Source organism: Trichosurus vulpecula, chromosome 2 (assembly GCF_011100635.1).
Source record: "Trichosurus vulpecula isolate mTriVul1 chromosome 2, mTriVul1.pri, whole genome shotgun sequence".
NCBI classification, from domain to species: Eukaryota; Metazoa; Chordata; class Mammalia; order Diprotodontia; family Phalangeridae; genus Trichosurus; species Trichosurus vulpecula.
In genome coordinates this window covers 36,327,035-36,346,981 of record NC_050574.1, presented here as the reverse complement: position 1 = coordinate 36,346,981, position 19,947 = coordinate 36,327,035, and the positions used below count along the sequence as shown (strand labels likewise).

The following is a 19,947-nucleotide window of genomic DNA, read 5'->3' as shown; positions in this document are numbered from 1 at the left end:
CATCCTTAGCCTTTCTCAGACTTCGAGTCTTGTCTCCGGCAGGGGGCAGCCCTGGGAGCTGTCCTCAGTACTGAATCGTCCGAAGCCTTGAGAGAATGACATAACCCGGAACATCTGAAATAGAAAAGAGTACTTAAGGTCCACCTATTCCAACAGCTCCCCACCCACTGCCCAATTCTCCAAGTAAACAGGGGAAATCGAGGCCCAGAGAAGGAAAATCCGCTGCAGTAATAAGTAATTGAACCAAGACTTGAACTCCAAACTCAAAATCCTGGACTCTTTTCATTTCACCTTGAATCCTTTGTCAGGGGCAAGTCTGGAGCCTCCAGAAGGGATTGGGAGAGGAAAGTTGAGACAAACTCCCCAACGCTGGCATTTACATTGAGTTTAGTGAGACATCTGAGTCTATGGAGCCCAACGCTCTCACTGGATTAATGAGGAAAGTGAAGCCCAAAGAGATCTTTGTCCAAAGTCCCATGTTGAAGTAGGTCTCCTGAGACCTAAACCTGGGGCTCTTTGCTACACCAGATTTTCTAAGTGTGTTGCCATGTGCCTGGGTGTCTTTGTGTGTCCATCTCTGCAAACTATATATGGACTTTTCACCTTCACCTTATATTCTTTCTAGATTCCCAGGGAGTTTGTTCCCTCCCCTCCCCTCTAAGAAAGCCCTTCTGCCTGCTCCAATACCCAGGGGCCTCCCCTTCCAGAAGGATCACAGAATTTTGGAGTTGTCAGGAAACTCAGAGTCCATCCTGATTCTGAGTCATTCCTGAACGAGTCTTCCTCTGTATATCTAACCAGTGGTCAGCCAGCTTTTGTTTGAAGACACAGTCCATCTTTATTCTTCAAGTCTTTAACTCTTTATTACTTATTATTGCCTGTGTCCTCTTAAGCAAGGGATTACCTTCCTCCAGACAGGAGAAATCCACTCAGTCACCTGAGAGGAAGCCACTCATTCCATCTTGCACCAGCTCTCATTGTTAGGAAGTTTATCTGAACCTCAAAGCTAAATTGGACTATTTTGCAACTTCTGCCCACTACTCCAAGTTCTATCCTCTGGGGCCAAGCAGAACAAAGCTAATCCTTCTTTACTACACCAACTTCTCCTACTCTCTGGAGTTCTTAAGTGAGTCAGTGGAAGCTAAGGACACCAGAATTGAAAGATTCCCCACCCACCATGGGAGGACACTGGAGAGAGAGAGAGAAAGAGAGAGAGAGAGACAGAGAGAGGGGGGGAAAGAGAGAGAGAGAGAGAGAGAGAGAGAGAGAGAGAGAGAGAGACAGAGAGACAGAGAGAGAGAGAGAGACAGAGAGAGGGGGGGAAAGAGAGAGAGAGAGAGAGAGAGAGAGAGAGAGAGAGCAGGTGCACTCTAGGGTGTAAGTTCCTAAAAATAAAGAAGAGGAAATAGACAAGGGAGATAGCACAGGGGGAAAGGAAAGTCTGGGGCTTAGAGATGGAGTTACACTCCACCCTTCAGAGAGTTTGTCCTTTCAGACAGTCAGTTAACTAGCATTTATTAAGTGCATACTAGGTGCTGGGCACTGTGTTGAGAGCCAGGGATACAAAGAAAAGCAAAAAGCAGTCACTTCTATCAAGAAGCTCACGGTGGTAGGGAAACCACACACCAACAATTGTTACAAACCCCTATTTCCATTGTCTCCAGGCCCCCAAGGTGAGCCCCATATGAGCCTGGGAAGAGAACAGAAGGAAGGAATGGGAGAGGAAGAATAGTTTTGGGGCCAAGGTGCTGTTCCTGCATCCTGGCCCCCCTTCAGTCCATCTTCCACACAGCAGCCAAATTGATGTTACAAAAGTACAGGTCTCACCATGCCACTGACTTGTTCAATAAATTTCAGTGACTCTGAATTGCCTCTAGGCTAAAATGTAAACTTTTCTGTTTGGCTTTTAAATCTCTTCACAACCTTATTCTAGCCTACCTTGCCAGACTTATCACATATTATTCCTCTTCTCTCACTGCACAGTTCTGTTGATATGGCGTTGTTGCTCACACATGGTGTTCTCCACATTCCTGCCTTTGTACAAGTGGTTTCCTCTTCCTGTGATGTCTTACCTCTTGAAAGCCCTAATTTTCTTCAGAACCCAGTTCCTTGGCCACCTCCTAAAGTGAAATGAGGCTTTTTCTTATTCCTTAGCAGCTAGTGCCTGCCCCACCCCATCACCACACACCTGAAATTAACTTATCCTTGTCTTGTATCCTTTTTGAGCATTATTATATTTGCATGTCTTTCTCCATCATATATAAGCCCCTTGAAAGCAGAGACCATTGTATTAGTTTTGCCTTTGTAAACCTGGTGCCTAGCATGGTGTCTGGCACAAGGTTGGTGCTTAGTGATTCATTAGTTGGTTGGTTGGCCTGTTGAGTATGAAGGAGCAGGAAGATTACTCAGCAGGGATTTGGAAATGAAGGTCTGGAACCAGGGACTGAAGTCAGAGCCGAAGGAATTTAGTAATCATCAGTGTAGGGAGTAGGAAAGGGAGTTAAAGACCTAGAAAAAGGCAGGAATAACCCCAACCCATCCTGGAGCCCCAGGTATCCTACTTTCTTCTGTTCTGCCTTTTTCCTATGCCTTCCTTACCTAGAAATATAGCCTCTCAGTCCCCTCTATCCTCTGCTGAAAACCTACTGAAGCCATTGGCTGATTCTAGGTCAGACACCCCTCCCTCCCTCTCCTCTTCCTCCTCCTCCTCCTCCTCCTCCTCCTCCTCCTCCTCCTCCTCCTCCTCCTCCTCCTCCTCCTCCTCCTCCTCTTCTTCTCTCTTCTTCTTCTCTTCGTTACTTCTTCTTCTTTCTCTCTCTTCTCTTCTTCTTCTCTCTTCTTCTTCTTCTTCTTCTTTCTTCTTCTTCTTCTTTCTCTCTCTCTCTCTCTCTCTCTCTCCTCTCTCTCTCTCTCTCTCTCTCTCTCTCTCTCTCTCTCCTCTTTCTCCTCCTAAGAATCCCTCTGGCCTGGAGTGAGAACAAGGTAAATATTGCCACCACCACAAAACAAACAAAAAACAACAAAAAACCTTCTCCTCATGCCTCAGATCTCCATGGCCACCAACGGAAAATCCTGTCTCAGGCAGCCTCTTGTCCCCATCCTTGGTGCCCCACTTTACATATCTTCCCTTCCCTGCCCCCCCCCACATTCCAATAGAACATAGTGTAATATCTCCCCCTTGTGGCCTTGTTCTTACTCGAAAAGTCCCTTGGAATGCTATGTTAACAACCTGCTTTGTGTCCTCCTTCTCTTTTGGAGGCCCTCAGGGAGCTCAGTATCATGGCGCCACCTTGTGGCATTTTTCTTTCTCAAAACGAAACCAGGGAATGCTGTCTCCTTTCCCCTTCCCCCTTGTGTTCAAGTTCAGGTTAAGAAGCAAGAACGTCTTGAGTTCAGAGGCAGGGTAGCTCCACAATCTGGGGAGAATCAATCCTGGTATCTTCTCTTGGGGGAAAAAAAGTTGACCAGCCACTCTCCTTTTCATGAGTATGTTTGGGACTGGTGGAAATGGGAGAAAGGGTCAGTGGGGGAGAGGGGGAAAGGTATGAGTGTGAATCTCCAGGGACCAGCTGACCTTGAAACCTTGTGAAATAATCATAATAATTAGCATTAACATAGGGTGTTAAGGTTTGCAAAACACACCATAAACATTACTGTATCTCATTTTATTCTGACAATAACCCTGGAAGGTAGGTGTGATTACCCTCCCTTTGCAAATAAGAAAACCAAAGTAGACAGAGGTTATGTGACTTGCCCATACAGCTAATAAATATCTGAGGTCAGATCTGAACTCAGATCTTCCTGAATTTCTGCCCTTTGCAATACCTCTGGCCTGCTCCTCTCTTCAGCACTCTAGTGCAGGTCCTGATCACCTCACACCTGGACCATTGCAATAGCCTGCTGGTAGGTCTGCCTACCTCAAGTTTCTTCCCACTCCAATCTACCCTCCATTCAGTTACCAATGTGACTTTTCCTAAAGGATGGTTCTACCACATCACCCCACTCCCAGCAAAGTAAACTTCAGTGTCTCTCTATTGCTTCCAAAATCAAATAGAATCTCCTTTATTTGGTGTTCAAAGTCCTTTATAATCTAGCTCCTACTTACCTTTCTAGTCTTCTTACACCTTACTCCCTCCCACCTACTCTTCAGTCCAGGGACACTCTGTTGCACAAACAGGACACTCCATCTCTCAGTTCTAGGCATTTTCTCTGGCTGTCTCCAATTCCCAGAATGTTCTGCCTCCTCATCTCCACCTCCTGGCTTCTCTGGCTTCCTTCAAATACCAGCTAAAATCCCACCTTCTACACAAAGTTTTTCCAATTCCCCTTAATTCTAATGCCTTTCTTCTTTTGATAATTTCTAATTTATCCTGTGTATAGTTTATTTGTACTTAATTGCTTGCATGCCATCTTCTCCATTAAACCGAGAGCTCCTTGAGGACAGAAATTGTCTTTTACCTTTTACATTTCTTTATATCCCCAGCATTGAGTACAGGGCCTTTCATGCAGTAGTAGTAGTAGTAATGGTAGTGATGGTGGTGGTGGTGGTGGTGGTGGTGGTGGTGGTAGTAGTAGTAGTTCTTCAGTCGTTTCAGTCATGTCTGACTCTTCATGACCCCATTTGGGATTTTCTTGGCAGAGAAACTGGAGTGGTTTGCCATTTCCTTCTCCAGTTCATTTTGCAGATAAGGAAATTGAGGCAAACAGGATTAAGTGACTTGCCCATGGTGACACATCTGGTAAGTGTCTGAGGCCAGATTTGAACTAAGAAAGATGAGTCTTCCTGACTCCAGGCCTGGGGCTCTATGCACTACGGCACCACCTAGAGGCTCTCACACAGAAGTGTTTAATAACAGAAGTGTTTAATAAATCCTCATTGACATTGTCACAGTGGCCCCTCATTCCAAATGTTGGGCTGAACTTGGACTTTCTCCCTGTGTTTAACCTCTCTGTGGGTCTCAATGTGTCTCTCCTTGAAAGCTGTCCCCTCCCACTTGCCCTGATTTATCCTGACTGAATCATACTTCATTAAACTTAATCCATCATTTCAGTTTGTTAAGGCCTCGTTAGATTACATTTCTGTCCTCTAGTATGTTACATGCCCCTTTAGTCTTGCACCATCCACAAGTTTAATGTGTATACAGACATATTGAGGATTTGGTTCCAAACCACCACAATAAAGTGAATATTGCAAAAAGCAAGTCACAAATTATTTTGGTTTCCTAGTACATATAAAAGTTATGTTTACACTATACTATAGCCCATTGAGTGTGCAATAGACTGTGCAATGTACATACCTTAATTAAGAATACTTTATCGCTAAAAAAAATGCTAACCATCATCTGAACCTGCAGCAAGTCATAATCTTTTTGCTGGTGGAGTGGTGTACCTCGATGCTGATGGCTGCTGACTGACTGATCAGGGTGGTAGGTGCTGAAGGTTGGGGTAGCTGTGGCAATTTCTTAAAATAAGACAACAATGAAGTTTGCCACATCGATGACCTCTTCCTTTCACTTGAACACTTAGAGACTATCGGAGGGCTATCCATTGGCCTGATTTCAATATTGTTGTCTCTCAGGGAATAGGGAAGTCCCAAGGAGAAAGGAGAGAAATTGGGGAATGGCTGGTCTGTGGAGCAGTTAGAACATAGACAACATTTATCTTATTAAGTTTGCCTTCTTACGTAGGGGCAGTCCATGGCTCCCCAAAACAATCACAATAGTAACATCAAAGGTCACTGGCCACAGATCACCACAGTGGAACAACTTTGAAATACTGAGAGAATTACCAAAATATGACACAGAGACATGATGCGAGCACATGCCGTTTGGGAAAATGGTGCTAATAGACTTGGAGAGGCAGGGTTGCCACAAACCTTCAATTTGTAAAAAACAAACAAACAAATGAGCAGAAAAACACCAATATCTGTGGGGAGCAATAAAATGAAGTATCCCTGTATCATTGATCCAAATCACTAATTCAAAAAAAAAAAAGTTAGAACAGGACCAAGGACAGCACCAGACAGCCATCACTCAGGACTTCCCTCCAGGTTAACATTCATGTATTCAATAAATACTTTTTGCTCATCTGTTCTGTTCAGAGCCCTGTGCTGGTCACTTGAAAATTACAAAGATGAATAAATCAAAACCTCTGCCCTTATTTATAATCTAGTCAGAGAGATAATACCCATTCACAGTTAACTAATATTTGGTAGAATGTGGTGCGTACAGGAAAGCATAAGCACTGAGAGAGATTGGTTCTTTCATTTCTCAACTCTCTTTGGGTCAGGTCATTCAGGCAACCACAAATCCTTTTAACTGTGCTATCATCCAATCCACCAAGCCACAAAGTTTTACTAAGTCCTTATTATGTGCACTGGGGGAGGTATTAAATTTATATAACGCCTAGTCCCTGCCCTCTTGGAGTTCCCAGTCTAGTAGAGAGAAAAGGCCCCCTGGTCTTCAGATCTCAGTCTTGTCCAGAAGAACTTTATGAGAGACTCTACTGAATACCTAGAGGTAGGTAGGTGACATAGTGGTTAGAGTATTGGAAAGTTCTTATCTGTGTGACTTGAGGCAAGTTACATCACCTTTCTCAGCCTGTTTCCTCACTATAAAATTGGAACCATAACAACACCTAATTCTTGGGGTTGTGGGGGAGATCAAATGGTAGGTGTCAATTTGTTGTCATTCCACTCTGCATCTTCTGCTCTGCCTGGTTTTAACTCTATGAAACAAGATCCCCCTCCCAAGATAGGCTCATCACTTCTAAACTCACTCAAACCCTAACTGACACCATCTCCTTCAGCTTCCCCTCCTCTCTGATTGGAGGATGGGAGTAGCAAACTCCTCCTAATGCCTTCCTTTATAGAAACTGGACTTGGCTCACTCCACTTTGCATCTGCTGCCCTGCCTAACTTCAACTCTATGGAACAAGGTACCCCAGCACCAGGTATCCACTAGTGTCCCATCCTCCTCCCCCCACTTTCCTGCCTCTTTTTGTATGTTGTTCCCCCCTTTAGACTGTAAGCTCCTTGAGGGTAGAGACTGTCTTTCTATTAAGTGTATCCCCAGTGCTCAGCACAGTGCCTGACATATAGTAGGCACTTAATAAATGTTCATTGGATTGGAAGTGCTTTGCAAACTTTTGCAAAGTTTTTTCAGGTTTTTTTGGTCATGTTCTACTCTACGTGACCCCATGTGGGGTTTTCTTAGCAAAGATACTGGAGTAGTTTACTATTTCCTTCTCCAACTCATTTTATAGGTGAGAAATTGAGGCAAACAAGATTAAGTGACTTGCCCAGGGCCACCCATCTAGTAAGTGTCTGAGGGCAGATCCGAATTTAGGAAGATCAATCTTCCTGACTCCAGGACCTTGCCACCAATGTTGTTGATGATGGTGGTGGTGGTGGTGGCAGAGCACTGGGCATGGAGTCAGGAAGACTTGAGTTGTGTGCCCCACTTAACCTCTCTATGCCTTAGTTTCCTCATCTGTGAAATGAGGGGGTTGGACTCAGTGGCCTCTGATGTCCTTCCCAACCTTCAGTGCATGATCTTGTGATCCTCGCTGGAATGCAAGGACATTTGTTTCTCCACCTTTCCTTTGATTTACCTGTGTCCAGTGGTCCTATCAAAAAAGGAGATGGGGTTAGATGATCATGGCTTCTTCTTAGGGAACTTGTATTGATTCCAAGGAATTAGCACTCCTCTTTCTAAATGCTCCCAAAGATTCCCTTTAGTTGTCTTTTTTTTTGAGGGGGGAGGCAAGGCAATCGGGGTTAAGTGACTTGCCCAAGGTCACACAGCTAGTAAGTGTCAAGTCTCTGAGGCCAGATTTGAACTCAGGTCCTCCTGACTCCAGGGTTAGTACTCTATTCACTGCACCACCTAGCTGCCCCCTAGTTGTCCATTTTGAATTTGTTTCTGGCGATCAAGGTCCAGCTCATTGACTCAGTTTACAGAATCCATTATCCTTCCCTTTTTGAAAATGGAGACAGCATTTTGCCCATCCCCCATCATTGGACACTTCCCCTCTGCTACAGGATTTCAAAATCACACCTGTAGTTTCATTCAGTACTCCTGGTATATATTTTGTCCTGGCCTGGCCATTTGGACTTGTTTAGAGCAAGAAAGTATTCCCCCATTTTCTCCCCTTCTGTTCCTAGCTTTGATGCCTTCCACTTTTCAGGTTTCAGTGTCTCCATTTGGTCAATGAGAGAATAAACAAGTTGGTCTTTAAGGTCCCTATGTACTCTGCTGTTCTCAGATTCTGAGATTCCAGCCCAGGGCTCTTTTCACTAGACCAGACCAGGAAGGTTAGATAGGATTTCAACAGGCCTGGGGTGGAGAGAACAGTGCAGGGTAGGGTGAGTATGATCATCCTGGGTATAAAGAATGGGATGGGGACAGCTAGGTGGTGCAGTGAATAGAGGACCAGCCCTGGAGTCAGGAGGACCTGAGTTCAAATCGGGCTTCAGACACTTGCTAGCTGTGTGACCTTGGGCAAGTCACTTAACCCCAATTGCCTTGCCTTCCCCCCTCCAAAAAAAAAAAGAAAAAATTACAGAGGATAAAAGAATGAGATGGACCAAATTGTGGAGGCAGGAGAACAGAGGGTTTATTTAGGCAATGGTGAGGCATCCAGTTGGGTTGAATCCTTGTGTACTTAGAGCAAGCGGTCTGAGATAAGGCCAACAAGTCAAGTTGGAGCAAGATTGTGGAGGGCCTTGAAGGCAAGGCTAAGTGGATTCTTTGGGCAGCAGAAACCACTGAAAGTTTCTGAACAAAGGTGAGAAGTGATACAAGCTGTGCATTGGGAAGATTCATCTACCGTGATATCCTGTGCAGTATGGATTCAAGAGGAAGAGACCAGGGGTAGGGAGACAAGTTAAGAGACCATTGAAAGACTCCAAGTGAGAGATTCTATGTCCAGATCTGCTAGAAAGGAAACAGTAAGAATAGAGAGAGAGAATAGATGTAAGAGATATTGCAGAGGTGTATTGGACTGGATGCAGGGGATGAGGAAGAATGAGACACTCTGGAGTTTTAAAGGCAGGTGACTGGGAAAATGCTTGGGGGAAAGCAGCAGCAGAAGACATTTTGTGGCATGATGTTGTGTTTGGCTCTGGAAACAGTGAGTCTAAGGGACCAGGGGGACGAATGGCAGACAGACAACAGGAAGTTAGAGCTGACTGTCTAGGGCTCAACTTGAGAGAGAGAGGTCTGGGCTGGGTTAGTATTGGCCTCAAAAGAAAAGCAAAAGTCTTCAACAAGCATGTGCCAGGCCCTGTGCTAGGCACTGGGGACACAGAGAAAAGTGAAACCACCTGTGACCTCAAGGAGCTTCCATTCTAATGTAGGGAAACAACACAGAACTATCTAAGTAAATATAAATGTATTTGTGTGTATGTGTGTGTGTAGACTAATGACCATGTAAAGAATGGTACTTGAACTGGGGCTATAGCTTCCATGAGGCAAAGGTAAGGAAGGAGTGCATTCGTGTCAGATAAGGAGCACAGACTGTGCAAATGAATGGAGGTGGGAGATGGAGTATCATGAATACAAAAGAGCGAGTAGGTTGATTTGACTGGAATGTCCTTGGGGGTTGTATGTGTATTTACCCCTGGAAAGTCACCCCAACTACTCAGAGCAACCCTGATCCCTCATTTCTCCAAACTCCTCACACGGCACCATGGTGCCACCATCCTTAGCTCTGGATATAATTACTCTCTGATGGTTCCATAGGTCTAAGATGGTAAAGTGTTGAACCACCTCAGAATCGGGTCAAACCTGTTTCATGTAAGGAAACATACAATGTACATGTAACAAGATGAAATATAAGGGGATGAGATAACGAGCATTTATTTATTGCTTACCAGGCACTATGCTAAGTGCTTTACAAATATGATCTTTACTCTCAAATCAATCCTGGGAGCTAGGTTATTGTTATTATCCTCATTTTACAGTTGAGGAAACTGAGGCAGACAGGTTAAGTGACTTGCCCAGGGTCATACAGCTAGTGAGCATCTGAAGCCTGATTTGAATTCAGTTCTTCCTGAATCTAGGCCCAGAGTCACTGTGTCACCTAGCTTCGCCAAGATACTATATATAAGCAACAGGATGCATTACACATAATGAGACATTATGTAACTGTAACAGGACACTATGTACATATGAGAAGATCCAAATGTGTTGTGAATGTTTCACAAAACTTACTGTGTACATAACAAGATGCATTAGGATTATCTAACAAGTCATACAAATATAAACTACATATACTCTTCTCCTCTATTAGACTGGAAACTCCCCAAGGGCAGGACCTGGATCAGCTCCTTCTGCTTCTCTTCCCCCCCTCGACACCCAGTGCAGCACAGCACAGCTTCTGGTTGGGGCTCAGCAAAGGCTCAAGGATAGCCTGGTAGCGAAATAAGTTCACCCAAGTCTCAAAGGCTCAACATTTAGGAAGCTTTCACCTAAAAGGCTGACAAAGAAGGAAGATAATGGACACTGATGTAACCCCTTGTCTCTAAAATTACATTAGCCTGAGGCCTGCTGAGCTCCTATACATCACTTACTGAAGACTAAGCTCCTGCCTCCAATAGCATAAACTGGGGTGATTCTGGAGCAGGGGGTACTAAGCCTATTTCAGAAACAGGCTTTGACAATTTGAAACTATGCCCCAAAAGACATTAAAATCTGCATATCCTTCGATCCAGCAATATTGCTACTAGGTCTATACCCCCAAAGTGATCAAAGAAAGAGGGAAAGGACCCACATACACAAAAATGTTTGTAGTGGCTTTTACTGTGGTGGCAAAGAACTGGAAACTGAGGGGACGCCCATTCATTGAGGAATGGCTGAACAAGTATATGATTGTGATGGAATGCTATTGTGCTGTAAGAAATGGTGACATGGATGTTTTCAGAGAAACTTGGAAAAACTGGTATGAAGTGATGCAAAGTGAAGTGGGCAGAACCAGGAGAACAATTTACACAGTAAAAGCAATATTATAAGATAATCAACTTTGAAAGTCTTAGTAACTTTGCTTAATACAATGACCAACTAAAATTCCAAAGGACTCATAATGAAACATGCTACTCTTCTCTGAATAGAGGGCTGATAGACACAGATGGCAGATCAAAGAATATTTTCTTTTCTGTTTTTTTGTTTGTTTGGTGGGGAGGTAGGGGTGGAAGGGGGGACACGTCTAATGCAGAAATTTGTTCTGCATGATTACATACGCACAGCTAGATGGCACAGTAGATAGAGCATCAGCTTTGGAGTCAGGAATACTCATCTTCCTGAGTTCAAATCTGGCTTCAGACTCTAACTATGTGACCCTGAGCAAGTCACTGAACCTCGTTTGTCTCAGTTTCCTCATCTGTAAAATGAGCTGGAAAATGAAATGGCAAACCACTCTAGTATCTCTGTCAAGAAAGTCCTAAATGTGACCACAAAGGGTCAGGTATGACTTTAAAAAAATGACTGGAGAAACAACAAAAACACAGGCATACCTTAAAGATATTGTGGTGGTTCCAACCACCACAATAAAGTGGATACTGCAATAAAGCAAATCACACAAATTTTTTGGTTTCCTAATGCATATAAAAGTTATGTTTATACTATACTGTGGTCTATGAAGTATGCAATAGCCTTATGTCTAAAAAATAATGTATATACTTTAATTAAAAATACTTAATTGCTAAAAAAAATTTTAACCATTATCAGAGCCTTCAGCAAGTCATAATTTTTTTTGCTGGTGGAGGGGCTTGTCTCAGTGGTGATGGCTGCTGACTGACTGTCAGGGTGGTGGGTGCTGAAGGCTGGAATGGCTGTGGCAATTCCTTAAAATAAGACAACGATGAAGTTTGCCAAATCATTTGATTCGTTCTTTCATGAGAACACTTAGAGGCCATGTGAGGGTTATTAATTGGCCTAATTTCGCTATCAGGGAATAGGGAAGCCTGAGGAGAAGAGAGAGAAATGGAGGAATGGCTGGTCAGTGAAGCAGTCAGAACAAAGACAATATTTACCAATTAAGATCACCTTCTTATGTGAGAGCTGCAGTTCATGGCTCCCCCAAATAATTACAATAGTAACATCAAAGCTCACTGATCTCAGATCACCGTAACATATAGAATAATAAAGAAAAACTTGGAAATATTGTGAGAATTACCAAAATGTAACACAAAGACATGATGTGAGTACATGCTGTTGGAAAAATGGTGCCAAAAGACTTGCTCAGAATAAGGGTGCCACAAACCTTCAATTTGTAAAAAAACACAATCTCTGCAAAGTGCAATGAAGAAAAGAGCAATAAAATGAGATACACCTGTAAATTTGTAATGAGTTTTGTTTTTCTTACCTTTTCAATGGGGTGAGGGAGGAGAGGGGGAGAGAATTTGGAACTGAAAATAAAATAAAATTTTAAAAGGGGTGTGTGTGTGTGTGTGTGTGTGTGTTAAAAATTGGGCTTTGAGTGAGCAGTAAATGAGATAGAGCAGTGGTGGGGAACCTGCAGCCTCGAGGCATACTTGGCCCAGCAACAGTCCATCTCTGCAAGTAGGCTATAAGGCCCTTAAAGGCCTTGGTATCATTTTCTTGGAAAGGACACTGAAGCTGACCCTTAAATGTATGAACCTCAGGTGACAGAGGACAGCTAGCCTAAGCTCCCTACCAGTGACAAAGTTCACTTCAGAACCTTCCTAACTAGGGTTGTTGGCCTTAAAGGCGGAGGGGGCCTCAGAAATTAGCTAGACCACCCCTTTATGGGTTATCTCCATTTTAAAGATGAGGAAACAGAGGCTGAGATTAAATGACTGGTCCCTATCTGTCTGCAGAAGGATTCAAACCTGGTTCTCCTGATTCCCAGTCCAGTGCTCTATACAGTGCTAGTCCCCCAGCCTCTGTTTGAAGCCCGCCAGTGACCCGAGGTCATTGACCCATGGGGCATCCTGTTCTTTGGGAATCGAAAGCCCAAGCTCTGGGGCCTGGCCTTCAAATGTCTTTTCAGGCTTTCAACCCACTGATTATCTAACCACACCTTTGGCCTAGGCAGATTGCAAGATAGGGTTTCCCATCAAGAATTCCTCTCCAGGGAGCTAACCAGTCATACCAGGAATAGGCCTTGCATCTCCCACCTCTGCTCCCAATGGTCCCTTGTGGAGCCAGGAGAACCAGCCCAGTGAGGGCTCTGCCTGTGGCTCATGACTCATTGTCTGACCTTGAACCAGTTTCCTCTCTCAAGACCTCAGTTTTTCTTTATTCTATTGGAATACTAGAGGAGAGGCTTGCCCCAGACCATCCGCTAAAGGAATAATTTCCCTCCGGCGAGATCTCAAAGCGCTGCTCTGGGTCTCTAAGATGTAGAGTCACCCGTGCTTCCCTAAAACTGCCCTACACGAATTAGGTTAGCTCACATGGAGTTGGAGGGGAGAGGATACAAGAGTTCAGGCTACCCCTGACCAAGAAATCCAGGAAGCCTGGGGCTCTCCAACAGTGTTCCCACCGCCAACGAGGCCACAAGGGGGCATCTGAGTTTGCTTTCCATGGGGACATGCCCAGAGAAGACTCTGCCTGTTGGGCGCTTGGGACACTCAGAGTTACAGGGAAGAAGGGAAATCGGGAAGGTCACGAGAGAACTTGACCCCTGTTCCTAAGCTGGGGGGGCCTGGGTCTGCCTTGAGCGGGAGCCAGCTTTCTGTTTGAGACGGCGGAGGAGCTGCTTGCTCTTGGTTACTGCGGTAGAAGGATTGTTATTTGTGGGTGTGGTTGAAACCAGGTTGGGTTGGGAAGCAGAATAGTTCCCATCCTGTAGCTGATTCTTTTTAGCTCTGTGACCTTGGACAGGTCATTTATCTTTCTCCCGACCTAGGTTTCCTCTTCTATTCACTTGGAATGATATGCACCCTTCTAGCCTCACAGGACTATGTATGGAATGTTATATAAACTTCAAAGTCCAGGTGGAAACTTGAGGGGCAGGGTGGGTGGGGGGAGCATAAGGACCAAGGATTGAAATGGCAATCCTTCTACCTCTGGGGTCTGGTCTCTTCATCTACATCAGGAAGAGGCCCCTAACCCCAAAGACAATTCCAGCCTCCTCCTTGCCCCCACCCCCAAGCCGACTTCCAGGAGCAGACTTCTTGGCTCTTGTAGAAAGTTAACTGGGAAGAAGGAAAAGAGATTGGCTGAGAGCCCTGCTTCATCTGTATAATCCTATCTACTTCCCTTGTCTCCTGGGGGCTGGGGCTGGCTTGATCCTGGACTGGGCTTATGCCACCCCCATCTGAGTCATCTGAAGGGCTGCCCCGGGGAAGGCTTGGCTGTTTGTGAAGCCCCCGAAGCTTCAGGACCAGCTCCTTGGCAAAATCCTGGGTGAAAGTGGGAGGCAAGGAAGTAAAGGAAGTGGGAGTCTGGCCCCTCTTCCTTGTTTCTTCCCTCTTGCCTTTTCCTCCAACTTCAGGAGCCAGTCTCTTGCAGTGAAATACACCTAGATTCAGATCCCACCTCTGAAATGTATTGTGGGACCCTGGGCAAGTCACTCATTTCCCTAGGCCTGTTTCCTCCTCTCTAAAAAATGAACAGGGAGGACGGAGGTGTGCTAGATGGGAAGAAGGTGGGGGAGCTTGTGCTAGACCTCTGAGGTCCCTTCCAGCTCTGGGTTCTATAATCCATGATCCTATGCCCTCTTATTCCCCTCCCCGCCTTCCCTGAGTCTCCTACACTCATTGGCCTATTTATTTTCTCTGCCCCACCCTCCAACCCCACCCTCCATTCCCGGTGATTCTCCTCCAGTTTGACCTCAAGCCCAGCCTTAACTTTCTCTGGATTTGAGGATGGTTCTTGTGCATTTGTTCAGAAGTAGCCCAGAGGGTCTCTGATGGTGGGCTGACTCCATCTGGGTGCTGTTACACCCCCCCATCCCTGCTGGGGGCGCCATGCCCACCCGGGCCTGCTCTCCTCCCCTGCTGTACTTTCCTCCCACCCCCACCCTGGGGCTCCCAGCTCCAGCTTTCCGGTTTGGATCATAGCCTTCTACTAGGTCCCTGCTGTCTGACATTGGGGACAGAAGCAGAAACAAGTCCTTTCCCCTCTCTAAGACTCAGTTTCCTTAGCAATTAAATAAATGAGAAGGTTGAGCTGGAAGACCTGGGGGGGCCTTGCCAACTCTCTGTCCTAGGATTCTTGGATAACTCGGGGTATCATCCTTCCAGAAGGGAAAAGAGACAGAGATGGAGCTTAGGCCAGGAGCTGGGAGGTGGGGATCCCGGGGTCCCCAGGGACTCTAGCTGTGCTCTGTTCTCATACTCCCTTCTCCTGGGGGTGGGGACTCAATTGATTTTCCATCTGTCCCCATTAGTCCAGGGACAGCTGGGTGGAAGGGGCTAGCAGGGAAAAAAGCATCGAGAGAGAGAGAGAGAGAGAGAGAGAGAGAGAGAGAGAGAGAGTGAGAGAGAGAGAGGTGAGGGAAGGGTAAAACAACCTCAGGGGAGTCAATGCCTGAACCACAAACACATTTTTCTTTTTAAAACAACACAAAATACAATTTATAAACATAGTCCCAGGCAGAAGGATGTGGGGAACATAGAGACAGGAATACACCATCTCTCCAGGGCATCAAAGGGAAAGGGGTCGGTCAGCGAGGGGCTGTCCTGGCTTGATCCTGGACTGGGCTTATGCCACCCCCATCTGAGTCATCTGAAGGGCTGCCCCGGGGAAGGCCTGGCTGTTTGTGAAGCCCCCGAAGCTTCAGGACCAGCTCCTTGGCAAAATCCTGGGTGAAAGTGGGAGGCAAGGAAGTAAAAGGAAAAATTAACCCCAACCCCACCTCTAACCCTCCAGTGATTGATGGGCTTTGGGAAGGGGGGTGGAGTGGGAGAGAGGTCTGGGAGGGAAGGAGGGAGGGAGGGATGGAGAGAGAGAGATTCTGAGGGGAGGAGAGGGGGTGGGGAAGAGGAAAGGACAGGGCTCCAGAGGCAGGAAAGGGGGTGGGGAAGAGGAGAGGACAGGGCTACAGAGGCAGGAGATCGGGACTAGGGGAGAAGGGGAAAGGGAGGGCCTGGATAAAGCTTGGGGAGACAGGCCTGCAGAATGGAGGTAATATTCCCTTCCCCACCTCTCCTGCATTCTCTGGACCTGAGAAGAAGGGGCAGGACTTACCTCTGTGGGGTTCCTACAGGTCTGCAAGATTCTCTGGAAACACCCCCCCAAAAAAAATACATGAGATGCACAAACCAACCTCTCCCCCACCCATATAATTCCTCCCTACCCCCAAGCCCAATACCTAATCCCCATCATGACAGCCTCAGAGAAATGGGAACAAAAGTTTTTCATGCTGGTTTCCAGAGCAGCAGTGAAAGTAGAGGTGGAAAAATCTATTGCTTCTCCCCAAGTAGGATAGGGTAGAAAGTAGAGATGGAAAATCTATTGCTTCTCCCCAAGAAGGATAGGGTAGAAAGTAGAGGTGGGAAATCTATTGCTTCTCCCCTTCTGATAGGGACAGCCCTAAAGCCATACAGCTTTTAGTCTCCTTCTCTTGCCCCGTTCCCAGGGGTCTCTCTCTTTTTTTCTCTGTCCCCCAAGACCCTAAAGCCCCCTTTCCATTTCTTGCTCCCTATGCAACCAATCACTCGGTCAATAAACATTTATTAAATGCCTACTATGTGCTAAGCACCAGGGATACAAAATGAGGCAAAAGACAGTCCCTGCCTTCAAGGAGCTTCCAATGGAATGGGAGAGAGACACACACCTGAATTTTTCTGCTTCTCTCCTCCTCACTCTCTAGTTCCAATAATTCATCAATGTTGACTTCATCAGGCATTTCTTCCTCCTGCAAGGAGGTCAGGGGTTAATTAGGGTTTGGGGACCCCCAATCTCTCTTCTTTTTCTCCCCCCCAAAACCCTTCCACCTCTTGTCCCTCTGGGACCCTGAAAATGCCAGAGCTCCTTATTGGGGTGGCAAGGATGACCAGCTGACCAGGTCCCACTCCAGGCAGGGGCATGTGCTATGCAGAGATGGTACTACCAGGCATGGCCATCTGGGCCAAGCACTGAGGGAAGGCACCAAACTCCCCCCCAACACATACAATACTGCCCCCTACCATCACCACTGAGGCCTTCCTATGCCTTGCTGGTTCCTTTCTAGTTTTGAGAGCCTTTCACTTCAGAAATCTGGCCTTCCTAATGGGGAAGCTCCCCAGGTACCTAGCTCTGCCCACACCTCTGGCTCCTTCTAGGTAGGTTTAGGAGGACTTGGAGAATATTGCCAAATACAAGGCACCCTCTTCACATCTGTTCCTCTGATCCTACACATTCTGGAAGGGTGGGAAGGGGTTACAGATTAAGTCGAAGACCATCCTGGGAACTTCCAACAACAAAGAGTGTGTGTGTGGGGGGGAGACAAAGAGGGGTCCTCAGGGCAGATGGGGGGGCAGAGGAATCCAGTGTCCAAGTTGGAATCCTAAAGCTAGCCAGGAAGCAGGCTCAGTCCTGCCTGGGAATGCCAGGGGCCTGGATTTGAGGTTGGGGGTGGGGGTGGGGAGAGATAAGTCTCCTGGGTCCCCAGCCAGAGGCCCCTGACTCTGCCCTTTCATGGAAAAGTCTGAGCTGGGGAGAAAGGAGAGAGGCGGGGGAGGGGAGAGTGGAATGAAACTGGAATTGTTCTTGCGGATCCCAGCTCCAGGATGCTTGGGTCCCCTTGGGACTGTGGGAGTAGAAATAGAAGAGAGGGCACTCAGCCTCAGAATTCAAGAGGGGGTTCAAAATCATTTGGGGACTCCTCTGCCACCCCAAGATGAGGCCATGTGTCCCCAGGAGAGGTCCCTGCTGTCTCTGATCACCCTACTGGATGGAGAGTAGGATTGGGGGGCACCTGGCAGTTCTTAGCACTGGGGTCTGGGCTATCTGCCCAGTCTCTGGTCTGGCTTCCTGCCAGCCTCTAGGGACAGGGCCCAGCTGTGCCCCTGGGAAGGGAGACAGGAGGCAGGGGGAAGCAGGGGGAGGCTAGTAGTGGGGAGGGGCAGCAGAATCAGCTGTCTCCTGGCTCTACCTCCCCTAAACCCCATGGCATGGGGAGTAGGCTGGACCAGACTGGGAGATCAGACACTCCAACTTTTGGAAACCTTCCAGCCCTTCTCCCAAACACCAAACATTGTCTTTCTGCTCCAGGCGGAAAGAAGTGTTGTTTATATAGGTTCCTGCTGGCTTGTGAGGCTGGTCCAGGACCACGAAGATGGCTGTAGTATCCAGTATGTCCAAGGATAGAGGGGAGCTGTATCCTTGTGTGGGTTCATGTGCCCCTTCATAGCCATGGCTAGTCCCCTGTGTACGTATGTATCTCCTTGTGCCTTTGGGTGTATTACTCTCTTAGCATGTAGCTACTTCTTTCTGTAAGGGTATCTTTGAGCGTGTACATGTATGTCTCCAGAAGCGTCTATTACTTGTATATGTCTGTGTATGTCACCCAATACCCACATTTGTACCAGCTGTGTGTATACCTGACTGTATGTGAGATTTATCCATGTTATTTCTGGTCTCTCATGTTGGTCTTCCCTTGGTTCTCCTCACATTGCAGCGTCATAGGGGCAGGGCCATTAGAAAGGAGGATAGGTGGGGGAGTAGCTATGGAGAGGAAAAGGGAGGCAGGGGCATAGGTTAGGCCTTAGTGAGGAGAGGGACATTGGCAGAAGCAAAATCGAGGAAGGTTGGTTCAGGGAGGAGCATGGAGAGCAATCGAGGGGAATAGACAGTGAGGATGCCTCTTGGGACAAGTTTAGCTTCTCTGAGCCTCAGTATCCCTATCTGCCAAATTGAGAGGGAGGGGTTCTGCTGCATATTCTCTAAGGTCCTTTCCAGTTTGGACCTTCGAAGATTCGGGGATTCGTACATTCTAACATTGTAAGGCACTAAGAGTCCATAGAAACCTGCTGAAAGGAGATGCAAACGACCGCCTCCCCAGGCTTGGGGTGCCTTGCATCCTTCTCCCCATCCCTCCCGGGGGCTCCGGCCTCACCCAGCCCCGGTACAGCTCCTCCAGACGCCCGTCGATCCACTTCTCCACGTCCAGCCGTCGCTGCAGCTCCCGCCTGTCGTACTTGACCGTGACTCGGGCATGTCGCTTCTGCAGGCCTCCAGGGCTACCTCCGGGACTGCGCCCGGCCCGGGAGGGTGACTGCAGCTTGCTCAGGACCCGCTTGCCGAGCCGCTGAGCAGCCATCCCTTGCGGCGGCCCCCCTAGGGATGACAGGCCAGAGAGGCAGCAGCCGGCCACTCTTAAAAGAGGAGGGGGGAGGGCGAGAGGAAGGGGGCGGGGCCTGGGAGGAGGGGATGAAGATGGGAGAAAGAGCCTAGGCGGGACCCGGGAACCCTAGGGCCCGCCCCCACCTCCCAGCTCTGTTCTCTCTCCCGCCCACCACCCTCTTTCAAGGTCCTTTCCGGCTTCTTCTTAGCCCTCGATGAGGACCAAGGCGACCTGAGCAACCAACTTCCCCCCACCCTCAGTGGTTACGGGGGTGCCCAGTGACCGATCCCTATCTCACCCCACCCTATAGTTTGGCCCTCCACCCGGCGAGTTGGGGGCGGGGGAGCGGTTTGTGCTTCTGATGCTCTAAACACAGCTGGAGCCAGCTGTTCCCTGATGGGCAGGGCCCTACGAGGGCGGGGTTGACCTATCTCCGGTGGGGCTTTCCTGACCTGAGCGGCAGAGTAGGTGGAAGCTATTAGGTTCTCTGCCTCCAGGCAGAGAAATAATAGTTGACATTTTGCTTTATCTACCCCCGCCCCTCCTCGATTCAAGGCAGAATGCTGACTAGGGCTCCCCGGCCTGAAGGAGCGTAAATGAGGTAAGATCGCTCATTTTGAGGGCCGCCTTCCTCCAGAGGCCTTTCCAGATTCCACTACCCTCTCCCCTCCCCCCTTTATATATAACGGGCACTTACAATTGCTGGATGTG

General features: G+C 47.3%; 1 protein-coding gene across 1 annotated transcript; it reads right to left on the bottom strand.

The window, feature by feature from the left end:
• Positions 1-15,513: 15,513 nt before the first annotated feature.
• On the bottom strand, positions 15,514-19,281 carry PPP1R14A (protein phosphatase 1 regulatory inhibitor subunit 14A). The gene is made up of 4 exons (XM_036746769.1): positions 19,009-19,281; positions 16,747-16,827; positions 16,158-16,190; positions 15,514-15,771 (listed from the first exon to the last, which is right to left on the bottom strand). The coding sequence occupies exons 1-4, from the start codon at positions 19,210-19,212 to the stop codon at positions 15,634-15,636; spliced, it is 456 nt and encodes a 151-aa protein (XP_036602664.1). The 5' UTR covers positions 19,213-19,281; the 3' UTR covers positions 15,514-15,633.
• Positions 19,282-19,947: the final 666 nt, after the last annotated feature.

Excerpts from the sequence above, each read along its gene's own strand:
- PPP1R14A (XM_036746769.1), bottom strand. The coding sequence starts at position 19,212 with ATGGCTGCTCAGCGGCTCGGCAAGCGGGTCCTGAGCAAGCTGCAGTCA. Across the intron at positions 16,828-19,008 it reads AGGAGCTGTACCGGGGCTGG|GAGGAAGAAATGCCTGATGA; the intron begins GTGAGGCCGGAG and ends ACCTCCTTGCAG. Across the intron at positions 16,191-16,746 it reads AGAGAAGCAGAAAAATTCAG|AGAATCTTGCAGACCTGTAG; the intron begins GTGTGTGTCTCT and ends GGGTGTTTCCAG.